This window comes from Phyllobates terribilis, unplaced genomic scaffold, assembly GCF_046119375.1.
Source record: "Phyllobates terribilis strain yellow unplaced genomic scaffold, ASM4611937v1 Scaffold_5__5_contigs__length_657084704, whole genome shotgun sequence".
Taxonomy (NCBI): Eukaryota; Metazoa; Chordata; class Amphibia; order Anura; family Dendrobatidae; genus Phyllobates; species Phyllobates terribilis.
This window is the reverse complement of record NW_027362765.1, coordinates 387,839,206-387,862,777: the sequence shown is the minus strand read 5'-3', so window position 1 is coordinate 387,862,777 and position 23,572 is coordinate 387,839,206. Positions and strand designations below refer to the sequence as shown.

Below are 23,572 nucleotides of genomic sequence, written 5' to 3'. Positions count from 1 at the left end.
GAAATCCCTCTTGATCTGAAATAAACAGGTTCTCATTTTCTATCTTGTCAGCGATTGGACGGACGCTTATCCCCAGGTATTTCCGCAGTATATTTGAAGGTGGCGCCACGGAGCTGTATTACGTCTTGAAACACCCCAAGGAGTCATTCCACAATAACTTTGTCTCTCTGGACTGCGATCAGTGCACGATGGTCACACAGCATGGAAAACCCATGTTTACACAGGTAGGACGGCCGCGTCAGCCGTGTAGATAAAGTGAAGAAGGATGCAACTATATTTATTACTTTATAATTTTTATTATATTTTATTATTTTTTATCTATAATCTAATGGTAGATGCATCCCTCTGTCCGAAGCCTCTATAGACTGCGCAGGTGCCACACGCCTGCGCAGTCTGGCTCCAGGCAGAACAATGCATTCAGCCGTTACAGGTAAGAGGAGTGAATGGCGCTGGAGATCGCGGTATGTGTAGACTCTGAACGCATACCGTGATCTCCGGCGCCATAAGGACATACTTACCTGTATGGAGGAGGAGTGTTGCCGCGCCGCCTCTCTTCTGGCCAGGGGCGGACTGCTGCGTTGAAATCGACGCATGTGCATAGCGCATTATCCGACGCCATTTTACTGAATATCTATCTATCTAATCGCTGCACTCCCTAATGTGGTGCTCAAGAAGGGGCCGTGCCCTGTAACATGTGAAAATAACCTTGGCACTCAAAGTTCTCTGCTTATGAGAATTTATTACAGTCCAAAATAGCACACAGAAAACAAAACGTTTCGGTCTGTACGACCTTCCTCAGTTGACCGTGTATTCTGTGAGTAAGTATGGGGGAGGGTTAAGCTGAAGGGATCCCTGAGGACTACCTGCTGCTGTTGGACACGTGTGGGATCAGGGGTGGCAACGCGGCATCCACCGCTCGTTGCTGCCATTTTACTGAAGACACATTTGCAGTGTGTCTTCAACAAAATGGCGTCGGACAGCGCGGTATGGGCACACGTGTACTCCAGCGCCACATTCCTTCCCCGGCCTCCGGCACAACGGGAAGCAGTGCTGGAGCACAGGGAAGAAAGGGGAGTAGAAGTGTTTTTGTTTTTTTGTGTGTGCAGCATGATGGGGATGAGAGGGGCCCATGCATACTAGGATGGGGATGAGGGGGGCCCATGCATACTAGGATGAGGATGAAGGGGGCCCATGCATACCAGGATGGGGATGAAGGGGGCCCATGCATACCAGGATGGGGATGAGGGGGGCCCATGCATACCAGGATGGGGATGAGGGGGGGCCCATGCATACCAGGATGGGGATGGGGAGGGCCCATGCATACCAGGATGGGGATGAGGGGGGCCCATGCATACCAGGATGGGGATGAGGGGGGCCCATGCATACCAGGATGGGGATGAAGGGGGCCCATGCATACCAGGATGGGGATGAAGGGGGCCCATGCATACCAGGATGGGGATGAAGGGGGCCCATGCATACCAGGATGGGGATGAAGGGGGGCCCATGCATACTAGGATGGGGATGAGGGGGGCCCATGCATACTAGGATGGGGATGAGGTGGGGCCCATGCATACTAGGATGGGGATGAGGGGGGGCCCATGCATACTAGGATGGGGATGAGGGGGGCCCATGCATACTAGGATGGGGATGAGGGGGGCCCATGCATACCAGGATGGGGATGAGGGGGGCCCATGCATACCAGGATTGGGATGAAGGGGGCCCATGCATACCAGGATTGGGATGAAGGGGGCCCATGCATACCAGGATTGGGATGAAGGGGGCCCATGCATACCAGGATTGGGATGAGGGGGGCCCATGCATACCAGGATGGGGATGAGGGGGGCCCATGCATACCAGGATGGGGATGAGGGGGGCCCATGCATACCAGGATGGGGATGAGGGGGGCCCATGCATACCAGGATGGGGATGAGGGGGGCCCATGCATACCAGGATGGGGATGAGGGGGGCCCATGCATACCAGGATGGGGATGAGGGGGGCCCATGCATACCAGGATGGGGATGAGGGGGGGCCCATGCATACCAGGATGGGGATGAGGGGGGGCCCATGCATACCAGGATGGGGATGAGGGGGGGCCCATGCATACCAGGATGGGGATGAGGGGGGCCCATGCATACCAGGATGGGGATGAGGGGGGCCCATGCATACCAGGATGGGGATGAGGGGGGGGCCATGCATACCAGGATGGGGATGAGGGGGGGGCCATGCATACCAGGATGGGGATGAGGGGGGGGGGGGGGGGGCATGCATACCAGGATGGGGATGAGGGGGGGGGGGCCATGCATACTGGGATGGAGGATATTTTAAAAATGCTTGCCACCCGGGCATAGAATGGGTTCAATAGCTAGTTATATTATAATTAGATGGTGGCCCGATTCTAACGCATCGGGTATTCTAGCATATGTCTCCCGACCCTCCTTTATAATGCCCCATGCAGGAAGTCACATCCCCCGTATATAATACCCCATGCAGGATGTCACATCCCCCGTATATAATACCCCATGCAGGATGTCACATCCCCCCCCTATATAATGCCCCATGCAGGAAGTCACATCCCACTATAATGCCCCATGTAGGATGTCACCTCTCCCCCTATATAATGGCCCATGCAGGATGTCACCTCTCTCCCCCCCCCCCCCCCCCCCCATATAATGCCCCATGCAGGATGTCACCTCTCCCCCCCCCATATAATGCCCCATGCAGGCTGTCACATCCCCCCTATATAATACCCCATGCAGGATGTCCCATCCCCCCATAGTGCCCCATGCAGGTCCCCTATGGCCCCATACAAAAAAAAAAAAAAATTCCAATACTCGCCTCACTGCTTCTCTGGACTCAAGCATAGCCGGCATGTTGACGCTCTGCGCTGTGACCGGTCAGGAGAGAGCGCGGTGTAAAGACGTTACCGCGCCCTCTGACCTGAGACATCACAGAGCTGCAGCGGAAGACACAGGAGCTGCTGCGCAGGCACGGGGAGGGGTAAGTATGACGCCGGGTGCTGGGGTCCTGATCGAGCGGGGGGAGGGACGGGAGGGGAGGGGCCGTCACACTTGTCCTCGGGAGATAAGCGGCCTAGCCGCTGATCTTCCGATGATAGCCGCATGTAGGTCAGCGGCGCCTGCGGTCGGGGGACTTATGCTGCGAGCAGCCGGCTGCATCTCCCGGCTGCATCGCCGCTGACGTCTGTGCCACACATGAGCCGCTAATGGCCGCCATGTTTTTCTGAAATGCCGCGTCGCTCATTGGCCGCGGCTTGACCAATCAGCGACCCGGGATTTCCAGGACAGACAGACAGACAGACAGACGAGATAAGACAATTATATAGATCAATAGATTAGATTATATATAGTTTTTAGGTCCATAGTAAAATAAATAAATAACAGACAGGTAGTTGCTAACAGCTGCCTGTCCTACCCGGTGCCAACGACCGCTCCTGCCAGTGATTCAGCTGCATGAATTGACATCGGTAGTCACGCCCCGTCAACTGAGCAAAGCGGAGGCGAAGCTGATGCTCTGTCGATGTGATGTCTGCAGAGCAGAGGCGGGTGTTCAATCTGTGCCAGCAGAGATCGGCGCCAGGCACAACAGATAGGTAGTTGGCAACTACCTGCTTGTTGTGCCAATGCTGCTCTATCCCTCCAAAACTCTCAATCTCGCACCTACCTACCAGCGGAGGTTGGCACCCTGTCAAGTGAACGAGAATGGTGCCTCCGCTCCTCGATGGCTCTCCCTCCGTAACTCTAAATGTCCCTCATGTTACGGTGGGGTGGCAGTGTGCTCAAGATGCCTATATTTTTTTAACTAAATATATTAAAGATATCAGAACCAAAAAAATGCAAACATGCAGATAAAGTGACTGATTTCTATCTGCACTTTTTTTGTCTCTGATACCTATAATTTTTTAACAAAATATATTAATCAAAACCAAAAAAAAAGCCTGTAAGCAAATGTTCACATGGTGCAGTTTTGCGCCAATAAACCTTTATTTGTCCGCACCCTTTAACTCTAAACTACATGATGCCATCTAGTGGGCATCAGTGAGTATAGCTACCTTGTATTTTGTGTCTTTCTGTATTATCATGTCTAACCTGATCTGTTCACATTAGGTTTGCGTGGAGGGCAGGTTATACCTGGAGTTTATGTTTGATGACATGATGAGGATAAAAACGTGGCATTTCAGCATTCGGCAACATCGAGAGCTCATTCCCCGCAGTATCCTAGCCATGCATGTAAGTCAAAGTACAGTATTCATGTTTACCAAGGCCAATAATGTCATGAAAGCTCCTCATGCATCAATAATGTCATATCTTACTGAATGCATGTGCCGCTGGAAAATTGATCAGTTCTATTTAAATTTTATTTGTTTTTAGGCCCAGGACCCCCAAATGTTGGACCAGTTGTCAAAGAACATCACAAGATGTGGTCTATCGAACTCAACGCTCAACTACCTCCGGGTGAGCAAAGCTTGGCGATTGGGTCCCGGATCACACTGGGAATTTACTTTTTAGAGTCCTATGCCCTGCAGTTATCGGACGCTGCACCACCTGCACATACTGCTTAGACCTTGGATCAAAGCCGGGGAGGACACCAGCAATTTGAGTGGGGGAGGGGGGGCTGTCTTTGGGACCCTTGCATCCACTCATGGTGCTGTGTAACATACCAACCCACCAGAAATTTTGGAGACTTGAAAATCATTAGTGCAGTCTAGGAATCAGAGAGAAGCACCAATGGTTTTTCTTTTAACCTCTTTAGGTCCTAGTAAAAATAACCCCTCCCCACCTTCTAAGTGCTGTAACTTTTAATTTTTCCCTTTTTACTTAGGCCTATAAGGGTTTGCTATTTGGTGGACAGATTGCATTTTTTAAAGACTGTTTAAAGGGGTTATCCTGCAACATCCAGATTCGCTCACTCCCACATCGGAGATGACAGTGTCGGTGACATTATGTCCCGCACACCTGCCGAGATGCGTTCACAGGTAGTGTGCACATTGTCATATGCTATTAAGCAGGACACTTACACAGAACTATGCAGCTCTGGATGTTGCTGAATAACCCCCTTTATTAATTTACCATTACCTTTTTTACAGCGCTCAAATGTAAATTTTTTGTTTGTTTTGCGGACGATTTTATAGAAATTCCAATTTATAGGGTTTTTTTTATGTTCTAACAAAACTTGTAATATTTTACAAACTGATAAATATATAATAATATTCTATATTATGGTACAAGCTTCTATGACGCATTCTTAGCCGCTTCGCTGCTGTTTACAGTCTGTCGGCACAACGCGATTGTGTTCTGGGGGGCCGATGTAGATGGGGAAGCCGAGGACTCTCACTCCCTCTATCTAACCTGTTGGATGCCGTGGTTTCCATTGACCACAGCATCTATGCGGTTAGATGGCAGCGATCAGAGCTCCTCCTGGCAGATGCAAGCTGTTAAACACAGCCAGCATCCGCTGTGTATGAATCTTATATGGCCGCTAAGAGAGCTGTGTTACTTCCTAGCCCCCTAAGAAGCTGTTCGGGTTGCACTTATGGGGTGCCCATCCTTTTACCTTATTTTTTTGCCCTTTCTCGTCACAGCTGTGTGTAATTCTGGAGCCCATGCAGGAGCTCATGTCCCGGCACAAGACGTACAGTTTAAGCCCCAGAGACTGCTTAAAGACGTGTCTATTTCAGAAATGGCAGAGGATGGTAGCGCCACCCGGTGAGAAATCATAACAATTGCACTTCACGTTCTGTCACCTGCTTGATGTCCGCGTCATTCTGACCCATGTTGTGTCCTTCCTGCAGCTGAACCGGCCCGACAGGCTCCCAATAAGAGGAGGAAAAGGAAGATGTCTGGGGGGAGCACAATGAGCTCTGGAGGGGGCAACACCAACAACAGTAACAGTAAGAAGAAAAGTCCGGCCAGTACCTTCGGCCTCTCCAGCCAGGTACCTGTAAGCATCACCTTTTAATTTTTACTTTACACCCCAAGTTCTTGACATTTTATTTGTCTGCCCCGGTTTTGCTCTATTAACTGTCGACAATGGTGAGCACGGTATGGCGGTTTTAAGAAACCGTGCAATAATAATGTTTCAGCAACCAGACCTCCATTTTAATTTTCCAGCCTGTGTTAAAAAGTGAGCTCTGTAAATTAATTGGTGGCTTTGGGCAATTTCATCATTTGATTTGCGCTGGATTTTATGAAATTTTTAGTGAGTTAATTCTATTCTGTCCATGCACTAGGAGAGGGAGCGGCCTGCTATGTTCCCATATCCAGAAGAGCGGCTGTATATGGGACCACGACCCCCTCCGACTTTTAGAAAACTGAGGGAATATATTCGGGTCAGGGCATCTTAGATGCAGTAATTTTTAAAATGTATGAGCAAGTTGTGTGATTTTCTGTTTATGCTCATTTTAAGAAAGATCACTTCGATAAGGAGTCTGTGGTGTGAGATCAAGTAGTGATCATGGTGGGCTTTTATATTACTGCCCCTTTAAAGTTGATATACGGGTAAAGGCAGTGCAGCATGTAAACACAGGAGAGCCTTTCTTCATTCTGACAGTAGATATAAATGTGGCAATGTTAGATGGATTCCTGTATATTGAGGAACAGCAGGAGGAGGATAGAAGCAGCAGCAGAGGTAAACCCTACTAGCCTTCTCTTCTGTGTGTTATAGCTGATGCTGGCTCTGTTGCCTAAGAGAATTGGATTAACCCTTTACAAGCAGCTGTGTCCTCTTTAGAAAGAGATCCAGTATGCTCTCCTCCTGCAGATTAAGCCTTTGCAATCAGTTGCATCCTCTATAGAAACTTTATGCACTCTCCTTCTGCAGATGAACCCTTTACAAGCAGCTGTGTCCTCTTTAGAAAGAGATCAAGTATGCTCTCCTCCTGCAGATTAAGCCTTTGCAATCAGTTGCATCCTCTATAGAAACTTTATGCACTCTCCTTCTGCAGATGAACCCTTTACAAGCAGCTGTGTCCTCTTTAGAAAGAGATCCAGTATGCTCTCCTCCTGCAGATTAAGCCTTTGCAATCAGTTGCATCCTCTATAGAAACTTTATGCACTCTCCTTCTGCAGATGAACCCTTTACAAGCAGCTGTGTCCTCTTTAGAAAGAGATCAAGTATGCTCTCCTCCTGCAGATTAAGCCTTTGCAATCAGTTGCATCCTCTATAGAAACTTTATGTACTCTCCTTCTGCAGATGAACCCTTTACAAGCAGCTGTGTCCTTTTTTAGAAAGTGACAGTATGCTCTCCTGCAGATTAACCCTTTACAAGCTGCTATATAATCTTCAGATGGTCTGTAGAATACACAGGACATCTTATTCCTCTAAAATGTAAAGTGATGAGGAATATGTGGCCACTATAGAAATAAAAATTATTATTAATACATGGCTGATGTATCACACTATTCTTTATGGAGTAAAGTGCAGCCTGCTGGTTGAAGGGGAGGAATAATTTTTTGCTTTATTTTACATTTCACTGATTCAAGCAATTCAGCAACATCTGAATGATTTGCATGAACACGCATTGCGTGTAACTCATCGATTTAATACCTGGGCCTCTCGTATCAATGTAGAGTAGTCTGATTTTTCATCAGGGCTGTATAACCCTTTTATTATTAATAAGTTTTCATTTTGTTTTGAGCCCCTGCCTGTAAATGTGTGTAATGCTCTCCGGAGCCTGTACTAGCACCACAGTCACATCGCCATAGGAAGCTGTATCACAATTCCTGGAAATTAATGATAAACTGTTTTGTTCTCAGCTAGGAGCGTTTTATGTTTTATGGAATGTATGTGTATATATGTACTTGCTTAGGTTAACCTTCGGACTCCATTTACAGTTTATCGCTGTACATGGCCGATCCTATACTGATCCTGCATTACAGGCCGTGTCATGGTTCATTCACAGCTGCTTTCATGTTCTGCAAGGTTCTGTGTGCAAATTCCACAGCATTCCCTGCTTGATCCGGGATTACTTTTTTTTTTTTTTTTTTTAAAGAGCTTTCTGATTTATTTTTTTTTCAGCAGATCAGTGAGTTCAGCTCTGGAGTATAATACAGGATGTAACTCAGGATCAGTACAGGATCAGTAATGTAATGTATGTACACAGTGACTGCACCAGCAGAATAGTGAGTGCAGCTCTGGAGTATAATACAGGCTGTAACTCAGGATCAGTACAGGATCAGTAATGTAATGTATGTACTCAGTGACTGCACCAGCAGAATAGTGAGTGCAGCTCTGGAGTATAATACAGGCTGTAACTCAGGATCAGTACAGGATCAGTAATGTAATGTATGTACACAGTGACTGCACCAGCAGAATAGTGAGTGCAGCTCTGGAGTATAATACAGGCTGTAACTCAGGATCAGTACAGGATCAGTAATGTAATGTATGTACCCACTGAGTGCACCAGCAGAAATGGTGAGTGCAGCTCTAGAGTATTATATAAGAAGTAACTCAGGATCACTACAGGATAAGTAATTAAAGTTATTAATGCACACACCTTAATGTAAATTAATATTTATAAGATGACAGAGGGGACTTGTGTTGTAATTGCAGTTGCTTAGCTTAGAAAATCTGTTGAAGTACTGAATTGATCCTGAGTTGCATCCTTTATTACACCCCTGAGCTGCTTTCCTAATTCTGCCAGTTGCCGTTGGATACAGTCAACAAATGTAGTCAGACATGCCCCCAACAGAGTAGTTGGGAAGCCATTGTTCCCAGTTTGCCCATTACATTAGGTATACTGGATTTGAAGCAACTGTAAATGAGTTTTTAGAAAATCGCATTTTTCTTTTGCTTTATGGTATCATTGTCCACTTTGCTTTATGATTGTACTCCTTGCTCCCAATGATAACCGGGCAGCCCTAAATTTTTAGGTCCTCGTTCATTATAGTCCTGGTCTCCAGTTTGCTCAATTCTTCTAGATGTTCCTTAAAGAATTTGCAGGACTGTGTTGAAACCACCAGATCGGTAGTCCGTTGCCGCCGGACCAGAGTCTCGCGAACCATCTCCTACCTGCCACCAATCTAAAGGGACGCTATGGAAGCTGGCAAGCAGGAGGAGGTTCAGCAACGTGGCCGCTGGACTTGGGGTCTTGCAAATCCTTTTTGGTCACCTCTAAAGTTTAGAGTATGATGAGGGTGAGGATAATATCTTGCACCCATGAGATGGGTCCTGTGTAGAGTTCTTACCGGGAGTGGATACGGGTAATGCATGACGAATGCTGCTTTGTGATGACTGTAGGGCGTTAATCCTACATCCCTTACGTTACGTGCATTTTTGCAGGCCTCCGCTTTCCCCTGACCTCCAAGAAGCCGCTTCTGACCACGCGTAGTAGTGGAAGGAAGGGACACGCCTCTGCCTTGATTATGTTTCTGGACCTCTTCCCTTTCAGGATGTAATGGTGGTGGGCGAACCAACCCTTATGGGAGGAGAATTCGGGGATGAAGATGAGCGACTGATAACCCGCCTGGAGAACACTCAGTTTGATGCTGCCAATGGAATTGACGACGAAGATAGCTTCAATAATTCCCCCGCACTAGGCGCCAACAGCCCCTGGAACAGCAAACCACCTTCAAGCCAAGAAAGCAAATCGGAGAACCCAACCTCACAGGCTTCACAGTAGAGAAAAAAAAAAAAAAATAGAATAAAATATATATATGTGTATAACAGGCCGATGTGGAGGAACAAAAATGTTTTTGTTTTAAAATAAAAGTTAAAAAAAAAAAAAAAAAAAAGGGAAAAAAAAAAAAAAAGTTGAAACTTATCTACCTGTAAATTAAAATAAAAAATGTCATTTTAAGAATTAACCCCCTATGCTATATGTATAAGGGGCTCCTGCGAGAGGAACTGAGGTACTGTGGACCGGTAACTGCATATGAACAAAGGGCGGAGGGGGGTTTGCACATTTTAAATGCGGTAAGTCGTCTGCACTATGATGTCTTGTTGCTGCCCAAATCATTGGGCTTATGGCCAAGTAGACTAGCGGCCACAAATTAGCTGTCTTTTTAAAAAAAATGCAAGTTTTATGCGTAATTATGGGGGAAAAAAAGTAGAAAAAAGGAACAGAAACAATCCAGAAGTAATAAATACAAGAGGATAAATGATTAATTAGTTTTCATTTTAATATATGGGAGGAAAAAAAAAGCCTTTACCCGACATGTCTGTCTTATGATGTCCAGTCCTAGATTAATTAAATGCATACTAAATTGGCTATAGATGGCGCCGTGGTTCGAGAAAACGAAAACTGGGGGGCTTTGTGGTGTTTCTGGGAATGACCAGTAGGGGTGCTATCACTTCTATATGTAGTCTCATAGCGGTCACTAACATGTAGTGTTCTATTTCCACCATAGCATCCACTTTGATGATGATCTTTGCTACGGCCTTAATCTATTTTTAAAGGCCGCATTAAATTGTCTTTTTAATGCAACATTAATTTTAACATTTTTTAAAAATTTATTTCTTAATATATTTACAGTGGCGGTGCTTTTTTTTTTTTTTTTTTTTTTTTTTAAACTTGGACATAGGGGTAAAAAATAAAATTCTGCCTGCAGCTACCACCAGAGGGCGGTCACTGCATACACATTTATATTTGAGTTCAATGAATAAACAGTATGCAGTGTGCTCCCTCTAGTGGTGGCTGTATTATCAATGAAATATATTTATGCAGAGGGATCATACAAATATGTATCCAGAAATGTAGTTGTTTTTTTTTTTTTTATAAAAATATGTATTCAGTAGTTTTTTTTTTTTTTTTTTTTTTTTTTTTAACTAAAAGGGGAATTCTGCTATTGCTGCTTCTTGATGTGCAGCCAAAATCGACCATTGAGCATATGCTTCATACAGTTCTACCTACACGAATAGTGGAAATGCCGTCCATTTCCCATGTAGGTATTAATATATAGTTGTATTCAATGCCGATCTATTTAGACTTCATACCCGGAGGAATATAATAATGCACCCCAATAAATTATATTTATGAGCGAAAATCTGGCCATGACCGAACATGTATTCTCCCCTGTCCGGTCGCTTGGCATGACGAGGGCATTAATTATTGTATTGTGTAATGCATTCATCCATTTTTTTTTTTTATGTTAGCTCATTGTACATAATCATCCTATTTTTCACGTATAGATCGATATGTAGCAGTTGCGACCTCCACAGTGCCTCGTTCTTTTCTCGCTTTTCTAAAAAAAAAAAAAAACTTTTTTTTTTTTAATTTTGTTTTATTTTATTTTTTTTTAAAATAATATTATTAAAGAAAAAAAAAGTAAGTTAAAAAAAATGCTGTCCTGATTTTGTACTGGCTTATTCTATATCTCTCTGGGGCATCTTGTTTTATACAGTTCCAAAAGCTTCAAACCAAGGAAAGACTTTGCCGAGTTCCTTTGTAATCCCTCCGAGTGGAAGAGAAGAGGCCGATAAGCCTCCCGCTCTCCCCTTCTATGTAAAGTTGTGTGATAATACCTCCCTCTCCTTTACCAACCTGTTCTCTCTCTCGCTTGGGTTTCTGTATCTTGTGCCTGTACATTTCCGCTCAGTAGAAGCCGTGTGTAATTCTAGTCTTAATGTATTATCATTTAGAAAAGATTTATTCATTTTATTATTTTTTTTTTATATATTATGTATAGGTATTATGATATTTGGGGCGGGGGGGTGTATTTTTCTTGTGTCCCCATAATGAGGACTGTAATAAATGGGGGTTAATTTTTGGTCACCAGTTCTCTGTAACCCTGTAACGTTCAATGGTCTAGTTTGCTTTCATATGTGTGTGTATATGGGCCGAAGCCCCTTTTATCAAGGGTCACAAGTCCAAGCTAGTTTTGTTAAAAGCAAAAGAATGAAAAGGGTAAATGATAAAATCTCTCCTAATTGCTGCTTTTATGTGACCTGCCACTTGACCATATTTTTTTACCAAGTATAAAAGCCGCTGTTCTCCTGAATCCGGCGACGTTTTTCTTTTTTTCCTACACCTCTCCGTTCCTGAGATATGGCCCTGTATATAAATCTGGTCTTGTTAGCCAAGTAGGCATGGTCCTTAACTCTTTTTTTGTGGGTGTCGCCTTGAGCACCACGCCCACATGGGCAGAGAGAATGGATTTATATACAAAGAAAGGACCATATCTCAGGAATGGAGAGGCGCAGGAACAAAAGAAAAAAAACGCCGGATTCGGGACAACAGCGGCATTTATATTATGTAGAAAATACCAGTTTATGAAATTATTATTTTTTTTTTTTTTTTGTTCATGTGTTTGCCTTTGGTACGATCCAGAATTACTGCATGCATTGTGGGGTCTGATCTGATCCGAATCTATGTTGTATCCAAGGACCTTTAAATGAGAACGTACCAGAAAAAAAAGCCATGTTTTTGTTGAGCTTATTCGTTAACACACAGCCTTTTTTTTTCATATCTTTAACGATGTTTCCTTTTTTCAAATAACATATTGCTGGGTTAACCTCCAGATATTTTAGAATTAGTTGTGACAACTTTGTTTTAAATTTATTTTTTTTTTTTTTGCAATATTGGAAGGGTTCCTCACCTGGAATATATTGACTGCAGTGGTTATTGCTATGTTCTTGGAAGGGACTTGTGAGAGTCGGATACCAATACTAAAAATTTAATTGTGATTTTTGGTCATTTAAGGCCCTTCTCTGCTTTCAGATAATCCCTTTTTATTGCAAGAGTCTGACGGACCGGACCCCCTTTTGGGGCTTCTAGTGTTCAGCTGTAATTTATTATGATGTGTTCAGCGCCACCATATGAGAAATTAAGTATTACAAGAAGCCAGTTTTTGGTGCGTTTTGTGTTTTTTTTTTTTTCTTTTTGCTGCAGTTTTTCCATATTTTTCAAAAAATCATAGCAAAAATTGAAATGCTCCCTTCAAAAAAAAAAAAAAAAAAGCCAATTAGCTCTTCACCAGAAGGGAGAAAACTCTCTAGTGTCTCACTTATAGGTATCCATCGCACCAAGCCGACTAGTACCCTGCTCTGAACTAATAAAGGGAATTAACTCCGAAACAGCTTTGGTTTGGTTGAGGTCCCAATTCAAGTCTAATAAATGTGTTGTGCATTGATTAACTGCCAGTAGGTGGCAATGGAGAGAGAGGCTTCTTCCTTCTGGAGGGGAGCCAGTTTTATACTTTATTTCCTTCTATTGCAGAGTTGTGAAAATCCTTATTTGTTAAGAGGAACTGAGAATTTTAGTCTGCCACCCTAAAACTAATATTTATATTAGTAATGTGCACACAGTGCTTTTTTGTCACTTTTTTTTTTTTTTTTCTATGCAGTTTTGTCACAAAACCTTGAAGGGTTTCAGAGTACCAGCAAAGGGAATGAGATTCCTGAAGCTTCATGCACACGTTGCTTTTTTTTTTTTTTTCCTTGCAGATTTAAATGTGTCCCATGTCAATTCTTTCCACGTTTTTTGCTGCAGATTTCATCCATAGTAATGAGTGGGGGAAAAAAATCTGCAGAATTTTCTGCAGCAAATCCTGAGCATGTGCATATGCCCTTTTTAAAATACATTTTACTAAAATTTAGTTGACACTTTTTTTTTTTTTTTTTTTTTTTACTATTAATGGATATTGGGTGGATTTGAGTAAATGTTATTTTGCTTTTTGGCCACTTGTCGCAAATGTCCAAAAATGTTCACTTTAAAGGGAAGTTGTCACCCTCCTACTTATAGAGCTCCTTCGGCTTTTTCTAAGTTTCCAAGGATGTGACAGTTCTCCGATCATAATGATACTATATGATTAGCAATTTAGAGGACCTGCCACCTATCATAAATATGTATTTTTTTCACCTGGTGTAAATGTCACTGTTCTCCTGAATCCGGCGTAGTTTTTTTGTTCCTACGCCTCTCCAATCCTGAGATATGGCCCCTTCTTTCCTGTATATAAATTGTCTATTTATCCAAGTGGGTGTGATCATCATAAAGACGCCCACAGAAAGAGTTGACCACGCCCAGTTGGCGAGCAACATTTTTATACAGGGAAGAGGAGGCCATATCTTGGGAACGGAGCGGTGCAGAAACAAAAGAAAAACATTGCCGGTTTCAGGAGAACAGCGGCATTTACATTGGGTAAAAAGATTACGTATTTTGGCAATGAAAGGATAATTAAGGATCCCATTTTCTTTTAAAATGTGATAAATGTCAATGGCTTTGTCCGGGCAGCAGCTGACTGGCAAAACTATGACTGTGGCCACTAAACTTTTTATGGCAACACAAAGAGTGAAAAGTGCGGCTTCCCTGAAACTTTTTTTGCAATGATACCCAGCGTGGTAAATATGACTGCTGGTCTATCGCCCTGCTGCCGGGGCTCTGCAGTAAATGCGCTGTGTGGGAACATTAGTCTTAATGAGCCTTGTCCAGGATTGGAAAAACATGGCAGCCTTCTTTTTCTACATTTCCTCCAGATTGTGTATGGTACTGCAGCTCGGTTGCATTGAAGTGGATGTTGCCAAACTGCAATGCCACAAACGACCTGTAAACGAAGAAGATGCCGGCCGTGTTTTTTTTTTCCTCAACCCCTTTTATCCATCTCAAGTCTGTCGAGTATCATGAGCGCTCGAGTCCCCGGCGATTGCCTGCCATACACTTCAATGCCATAGCCAACATGGCTACAGCATTACCATGTATGGCAGGCAATCCCTGCGTGTTTATTGGCCAACAGCCGCAAAACATGCTGGGCGAGGACTCGAACACCCGTGATACTCTATGCATACCCGAGCACCCCGATGTCACTCGAGTGGCGAGCACGCACGCTCATCACTAATAAAGTCTTCGTCTTCACAACCCGCCAAGGGTAAAATCACTCGGAGATGTATAGTGCTGAGGTCCAAAAGCCGAAACTTGACCATCATGGAGAGCAAGAGTTCATCACATTAGGTCAGCACGGTGGCTCAGTGGTTAGCACTGCATCCTTGCAGCGTTGGGGTCCTGGGTTCAAATCCCACCAAGACAACATCTGCAAGAAGTTTGCGTGGGTTTCCTCCGGGTTCTCCGGTTTCCTCCCACACTCCAAAGACATACTGATAGGGAATCTAGATTGTGAGCCCCAATGGGGACAGTGGATATAATGTCTGTAAAACGCTGTGGAATTAATGGCGCAACATAAGTGAGTAAAATAAATTTAAAAAAATTACATTATTTTCCAGTTAAGGTGCAAAAGGCGATGTCATCTGCTCTTTGTGTTTTGATTGGCTGTATCCTTGCCAGGAGATCTTTGTACAGTTCTCAATATATTGTGATGAATATACTTTTTATGGCTTTTTTTGGCCACTATACCCACATCATTCTTTTGCTTCTAACATGTTTTCTCGCTTTTTCTTTTAGTTCCGTCTTCCCTATTTGTAATCTACAGCAATACATTCATTGTAAGCCCATCTTTGTCTGTATAGCTCACCATTTGGGGGTGGTAATGGAGGAGACCTGTAGAATATATATATGTATATAAATTTGTGTGTGCGTGCTACATTATATTTTTTTGGTTCTTACGATGAACAATGAGGTCAGAAAATGCCATGAACCCTCTTTTTTTTTTTTTTTTTTTTTTTTTTCCCTCCTGTTTTAGGATTTTTATGTTGTGAAATGGTGACATTTTTGACCCTTACTCCCTCCACTACCCATCGCCCTGTAGACTTTTGCCAACGATCAGCGCACTCGCATGACAATGCGTATTTTGTGCCATTGAGTCCTGTATGGTACCAATAAAAAATCCAGTTTCATAATGTTCATTTGAGTCATTGTACCCGCACCCCGTCCTCATTATTTGGGCCTCTGACTCTGAGGTTCTTCTTTATAAATATATTGTATAATAAACTCTACCTGGGTTTCTATGTGTGAACGTTTCTGCTCTGGTTTCCTATTTTATTACCGGATAAGTGTTTTAATATTGTCTAATGGGATTTGGATCATTGCTGATAAAGATCCAGAGCACTACAACCCCCAACATGACCGATCACTGGCCATTACTGTAGTACAGTTCTGTTATATGCTATACATATAACCACCTAATACATAGACTACTACAACCCCCAACATGAAAGAACAACTAGACATGGCCATGATACAATTCTATTACACTCTATACATACAAAACTACAACTCTCAACATGGCCTGTGACCATATTACATTTCTTTTTTTATCCTCCTATATACAACACTACAACCCCCAACATTATCTGACTGTAATAGGGGTCTAAGGGATAATTTTCCTCTTTGTGGAGCGTGATGAGCCAAGCCTGGTATCTCAGAGTGAGGAAACTTGTCTCTTCAGAGAGGAAGAGGACTAGAACTTTAGCGCCACCCACTGGAAGCAGCGATCCTAAAAGTCAATATGAACTCTTTAAGGAACCTTGTCATATTACTTGGGATAAAAGCCAAACCAGAATCTCAATTTGCAGACAGTGTTTCAGGCTGTTGTCCCTCATGAGTGCAAAGTATGAGATTTGGTTTGGCTAGGTGAGAAGCTCTGGACTGAGGTTGAAGGGGTAATGTTTCTTCTTGTAGGATCGCTGCTTCCAATAGGTGGTGCTAGAGTTCTAGTGCTCTTCCTTTCTGAAGGGTCAATTTTTATATTTAATTTCCAAGAGGAGCATACATGACTTAAGTCTCCTCACTCTGACAAGCCAGGCTTGGCTTGTCACTCTCCACAAGGGGAAACGTTAGACCTTAGTCCAGAGCCTCTCATGCAGCCAAATCAGATCTCATACTTTGCACTGATGAGGGGCAACACACCGAAACACTGTCTGCAACAGCAAATTGAGATTCTGGTTTGGCCTAAGTCATAATGCAAGGCTCCTTAAAGAGTCAATATTGACTTTTAGGTCTGCTGCGTCCAATAGGGGGCGCTAGAGTTCTAGTCCTCGTCTTCTCTGAAGAGACAATTTGCATCCCTGACTGTAATACAATGCTATTATTCTATACAACCATCACGTCGACCATGATCAACTTCTATTTGTGTTGCTCACTACATGACCTGTTGATAAAATAATTCTATCCTATGGGGGCAAAAAGGCCAATTTGTGCCTGTGGTAGGTATAGAAATATTAAGCATGTCCTCTCTGTTTAATACATTACCTAAAGTTGTGGCACACATTTAGTTTTTCACAGTTTGCTGCTTGTGTTTTAATCTCTTTTAGTTGAATGTTTCTATGGTTATTAAAGCACAATTATCAGAAGTTTTTAAACTTTTATTGACACACCTGAATTTTATGTAAAGCCTCGATCGTCACAAAATTGAGCCTTAAATTCTGAAGACTTCTGTCCTTCACCCTGGCATCTGCGTACCAGCTTCTAGGCCAAATCCTGACTGATGACCGACCACAGGTTCTCAATGGGATTGAGATCTGGGGAGTTTCCTGACCATGGACCCAAAATTTCAATGTTTAGTTCGAGTCACCAAGTTACACTTATGGAGTGTCATAAGTCTGGGGGGAAAAAAAAGCAACAAATTGCTACTGGGAGAAGTTGCTCTCTGATGTTGTTTTGCTAAATAGCTACAAAATATACAAGTCCACAACTGATTAATAAAAGTAGATTCATTTGTTTAAATAAATATTAAAGCGATTGTTGCTCATCACACCAAAGAAGAAAACAACCGGCAAACAATGGTTCCAAAGTAATTAATCAAATTAAAAACCATTTTTTATCTCCATACATTCATGTGATATGCAAATAAAGTGCAATAATTAATAGATTAACAGAACTAAAATATGTATACACAAATGAGAGATTACATACATTTTCTTTCCTTTCTCTGTCCTCTCCTATCTCACTAATGTAACCATCTGTCTTCACTGAATATAGTTTTAACCATGAATTGAGAATTTAGAAAATGAAAGATCATAATAATATAAATAATATTAATATAATAAATATATTACAAAGTTTATTTTCACTTGTATTATTGAAATAAAAATTAAAACAATGGTCACGCTTTAAACAATACGTCTATGTTCAGATGCAGCATTTGATGTTTTTTTTGCGCAAATTTAAATCTGCTTTTTACAGTTCCAGGAAAATCTGAGACTTCAGAGATCTCATGCAGTTGCTTGATGATTTTTTTTTTTTACCTGATTGCAAAAGCGCTGACGTGCTGCAGATTGAATCTGAGAACGGCAAATTTTTCCGTAGTTTTTGGAGGTTTTTTTTTACCCATAGAAAGCAAAGCTAAAGTAAAAAAAAATGCAACAAATGTTTTGCGACCTTTTTGTGGTGTTTTTGGTGTTTAAAACTAACATTACTAAACATGTACTGTAAATAAAGCACACGTCATCCGCACCCAAAAAAAAAGCACTGCAAAAGATGCATAGACAATACCACGAAACGCCGCCAAAAGAGCATTTTAAAGGGTGTTATTACTGCCAAGAGAGCAGGTTTTGGCTGCAGAAAAAGATGCAGCAAAAATGCATGTGAACATAGCCTTAAGATATTTTTATAATGTTGGTGAAATTCTGTATCTTTTGTAGGTAATATTATATTTAATACATATTCTGTAAAACACTTCACTTCCCAGCATGATCTGACCATTGGACATGATCTTTATACAATTCACTTTCACCTGTGATTTAGTTAAAGAAGGTGTCCACTACTTTCACATTGATGCCCTATGTATAATCGGCCTCCGATCAGCTGCTATTGGTGGCCGCGGCTGCCGGCCGGAAGTGCTTACCTGTGGTGCTTGGCCGTCCATCTGTAGTGGCCGCCGTGGTGTACTGCACATCCGCATCCCATTCAATGGAATAGGAGGCGGATGTGCAGTAACAAGCTCCGGCCACTCCAACTTGACGGCCGAACACCGCAGGTAAGGAATTCCGGCCGCTGACAACAGCTGATCGGCAGGGGGTGCCGGGTGCGGGACCCAGGCCGATCATACATTGATGCCCTATCCTATGGATAGGGCATCAATGTGAAAGTAGTGGACAACCCCTTTAAGTTCCATAGACTGATATAGTGCTGCAAGGATTAGTCAGACTACGGAAAGGAGTATTGCAAGGTTATTAAATATCTACATATTGATAATAGTGCTGTAGAACCAGATCCGCACTGGCTGTGCGGCTTCTTATTAAATGCTACTGTTCTACCGTTTATGAGGACTCTTGTCAAGTGTGTCTGGTCAGCAAGTGAAACAACCTACGTGTCTGTGCCTGAGGGTCAATACCCCTGTGTGCCTGAGAGAAGCTGCAGCACATGGTCGATGCTCGCCCTGAGTAACAGTTCACCCAGGATTCCACAGAATTCATGTAACCTGTCTCGCCCCTATCTGAACCTTGTGGTGTGTGTGTGTAACATAATGTCTGATAACAGCTCACAATAAGGGATGTCACAGCTCACCTCCTCCTTTACGATGACTGATAACAGCTCTATATACAGTAGATAACACAGGATCCACCACTCACAATAGGTGATGTCACAGCTCACCTCCCCCTCCTGTACAATGACTGATAACACCTCTATATACAATAGATTACACAGGATCCACCCTTCACAATAGGTGATGTCACAGCTCACCTCCTCCTCCTGTACAATGACTGATAACACCACTATATACAATAGATTACACAGGATCCACCATTCACAAAAGATGTCACAGAAAAAAATCAACATCTATTTTTTTTATAATATACATTTAAGATAGAAAATGACCTATTGTTTAATCAGGTTTTTGAGTAAACATTCACTTTAAGCCCAGGGCTGCGTGGAGCATAAATGGCACAATAACTACACTATTGTGATAGCCACAATATAATACTGAGGCTTTAGGCACCATACACATTAGGCTATAGTCAGCCAAACCAAGCACTTTTGGTGGACAGCTATCTTAGGTGTGTGTGACTTATATTTTTTCATCATCTGAAATTTTATGTCATTTTTCTTTCTCCTCATAGGGTTCTATTAAAATACTAAGCATTTTATAAATGCAAATACCCATAATATTATACACTTTTCCCTCCCCAGCAGATTCATTGTAGCGCCCGACCACCTGGAGGGTCAAGTTTCTTTGGAGGACCTCAGCTGTCTGGCATAACACAAACCTATTAATTTGAATGAACATTGTGTAATGCTTAGTTTCTCCTGAGGTGGCATTACAGGAAAATTGAAAGCTTAAAGGGGTTGCTCACTATTGGGGAACCCCTTCTTATAAGCTAAAGTTACTATAATAATAAAAAAAAAAAAGAAACCTCCTTGATCATTCGCCACTCCTGTGAAATCAGCGCTGTGTCTCCTGGTGGTCATGTAAGATTAAGTTACGTGTCTGCTGCTGCCAATCACCTGCTGACTGGCTGCAGCCTTTTATTTTTTTATAGCTTGGGTCGTTACGGATGTGGCGATAATAAACGTGCACTTTTTTGTGTTTACTTTAGTTTATATATAAAACAGCATTTTTAGTGGCAAAATATTTTTTCTTGCTTTATTTTTAATTTTTTTTTTTTTTTAAATTTTTACAATTTTGTTTCCTCCAATTGGCCACATACAGTAATATTGTTTTACAATTCGCACCATATAGTAATTCTGGCAAACATCTAGTAAAGTGCCCCATCCTGGTGGTCCCAATCTTGTAGTAGTGTGCCCCATCCTGGTGGTCCCAATCTTGTAGTAGTGTGCCCCATCCTGGTGGTCTCAATCTTGTAGTAGTGTGCCCCATCCTGGTGGTCCCCATCTTGTAGTAATGTGCCCCATCCTGGTGGCCCCATCTTGTAATAATGTGCCCCATCCTGGTGGTCCCCATCTTGTAGTAATGTGCCCCATCCTGGTGGTCCCCATATCGTAGTAATGTGCCCCATCCCGGTGGTCCCAATCTCGTAGTAATGTGCCCCATCCTGGTGGTCCCAATCTCGTAGTAATGTGCCCCATCCCTGTGGTCCCAATCTCGCAGTAATGTGCCCCATCCCGGTGTTCCCCATCTTGCAGTAATGTGCCCCATCCCGGTGGTCCCAATCTTGCAGTAATGTGCCCCATCCCGGTGGTCCCAATCTTGCTGTAATGTGCCCCATCCCGGTGGTCCCAATCTTGCAGTAATGTGCCCCATCCTGGTGGTCCCCATCTTGCAGTAATATGCCCCATCCTGGTGGTCCCCATCTTGTAGTAATGTGCCCCATCCTGGTGGTCCCCATCTTGGAGTAATGTGCTCTAGCCCGGTGGTCCCCATCTTGCAGTATTATGCCCCATCCTGTTGGTTCCCATCTTGCAGTAATGTGCCCCATCCTGGTCCTCGTCTTGGAGTAAAGTGCCCCATCCTGGTCCTCGTCTTGGAGTAATGTGCCCCATCCTGGTGGTCCCCATCTTGCAGTAATGTGCCCCATCCTGGTGGTCCCCATCTTGCAGTAATGTGCTCCATCCTGGTGGTCCCCATCTTGCTGTAATGTGCCCCATCTTGCTGGTCCCTATCTTGTAGTAATGTGCCCCATCCTGGTGGTCCCCATCTTGTAATATGCCCCATCCTGGTCCCCATCTTGTAGTAATATGCCCCATCCTGGTGGTCCCCATCTTGTAGTAATATGCCCCATCCTGGTGGTCCCCATCTTGTAGTAATATGCCCCATCCTGGTGGTCCCCATCTTGCAGTAATGTGCCCCATCCTGGACCTCGTCTTGGAGTAATGTGCCCCATCCTGGTGGTCCCCATCTTGCAGTAATTAGCCCCATCCTGGTGGTCCCCATCTTGGAGTAATGTGCTCCATCCTGGGGGTCCCCATCTTGTAGTAATATGCCCCATCCTGGTGGTCCCCATCTTGTAGTAATATGCCCCATCCTGGTGGTCCCCATCTTGCAGTAATGTGCCCCATCCTGGTCCTCGTCTTGGAGTAATGTTCCCCATCCTGGTGGTCCCCATCTTGCAGTAATGTGCTCCATCCTGTTGGTCCCCATCTTGCTGTAATGTGCCCCATCCTGGTAGTCCCCATCTTGTAGTAATGTGCCCCATCCTGGTGGTCCCCATCTTGCAGTAATGTGCCCCATCCTGGTGGTCCCCGTCTTGGAGTAATGTGCTCCATCCTGGAGGTCCCCATCTTGCTGTAATGTGCCCCATCCTGGTGGTCCCCATCTTGTAGTAATGTGCCCCATCCTAGTGGTCCCTATCTTGTAGTAATATGCCCCATCCTGGTGGTCCCCATCTTGTAGTAATATGCCCCATCCTGGTGGTCCCCATCTTGCAGTAATATACCCCATCCTGGTGGTCCCCATCTTGTAGTAATATGCCCCATCCTGGTGGTCCCCATCTTGCTGTAATGTGCCCCATCCTGGTGGTCCCCATCTTGTAGTATTGTACCCCATCCTGGTCCTCGTCTTGGAGTAATGCCCCCCATCCGGTAGTAATGCCCCATCCAGGTCCCCATCTGGTAGAATGGTCCCCTGTGTTGTTCTTCACTGCATTGCCGCTCAGAGACTGGCTCTCTGCACAGCATTTCCAATGCCAGCCGCCGGCCTATCAGAGGCCAGCAGCTGACATCTGCGCATGGCAGTGACGTCATATGCCGCTGCGCTAGGATGCCGATGCTGCTTGCTTCTGATTGGCCGGCGGCTGGCATTGGAAATCCTGTGCAGAGATCTGCTGTTGGCGGCTCCTCCTGGTCCAGGTCGGGATTGTCAAGGGGTCTGTGCCTACGGGCCGCATAAAGCAGCCTCAGGGGCCACATGCGGTCCGCATGGTCTAGAATATAAGTGTGTGTTCCATATTATGGAACTTCTCTGTCTAATGTAGATCCCAAGGTTAATAATAATGTATCCAGTCGATGGTAGCGATAACTGTGCTCTGTATGAGTGTATGTGTGTATATGGTACTATATATACAGTGCTCAGCATAAATAAGTACACCCCAACTGATTTGTCAGAAAACCTTTAGTTTCCTTCCCTAATAAACATTTTCTATGGGATACCATACTTTAAAAATACTCCCATAAATGGGAGTGGGTTATTGATTGCAAACAAGATTTCTTATTTTGTACACCCAAAAAAGTAATATTACTAACAAATTCATTCAAGTACATGTTGCAAAATACACCCCAATTAAAGTCTTAGGAACAAAGCTAAAGGTTAGACTACAAAATTCTAAAGAATTCAACCACAGGTAAGTCTAATTATTCATTAAACATGTGTCCAGCAGACAGGTGACTGTAAGAAAAAAAAAGCATAACTTAACAGAGAAAACCTCTTCCCATTTCATGCTGTCAGCAATCGCACCACATGGAAGAGAAATGTCACAAGACAGTAATGGCACCACATGGAAGAGAAATGTCACAAGACAGTAATGGCACCACATGGAAGAGAAATGTCACAAGACCTGAGAGAGAAAATAATTTCTTTACACAAGTAAGATGAAAGCTACAAGAAGATTAATAAAGGTTTACTTATCAATCAGATTACTTTAGCAGGCATTCTAAAAAATGTTTTAACAAAGATGGAACTGTAACCATCTCACAGAGAACAGGACGACCATGGAGTTTATCACCTAAGCAGGAGCATCTGATGAGAAGGGTTGAAGAAAATAGACATGTAAGTTCACTGCAGAATGCTAAAGAAGTCGAACAGGGGCGATTGTTTCCCGTGATACAATACTGCA

The 23,572-nt window shown here is 43.6% G+C and overlaps 1 protein-coding gene across 4 annotated transcripts in view; it reads left to right on the top strand.

Moving 5' to 3' along the window:
• The window catches only part of LDB1 (LIM domain binding 1), a 200,473-nt gene extending 184,619 nt beyond the window's left edge, over window positions 1-15,854 (top strand). For 3 of the 4 annotated variants that reach the window (XM_073684937.1, XM_073684939.1, XM_073684941.1), the window contains exons 6-11: window positions 52-224; window positions 4,126-4,248; window positions 4,390-4,473; window positions 5,601-5,724; window positions 5,811-5,959; window positions 9,408-15,854. In XM_073684937.1, coding sequence (XP_073541038.1) covers window positions 52-224; window positions 4,126-4,248; window positions 4,390-4,473; window positions 5,601-5,724; window positions 5,811-5,959; window positions 9,408-9,638 — 884 coding nt within the window. In that variant the 3' untranslated portion in view covers window positions 9,639-15,854. The remainder of the gene's footprint in view (window positions 1-51; window positions 225-4,125; window positions 4,249-4,389; window positions 4,474-5,600; window positions 5,725-5,810; window positions 5,960-9,407) is intronic. The other variant, XM_073684940.1, reaches the window with a different exon arrangement.
• Window positions 15,855-23,572: the final 7,718 nt, after the last annotated feature.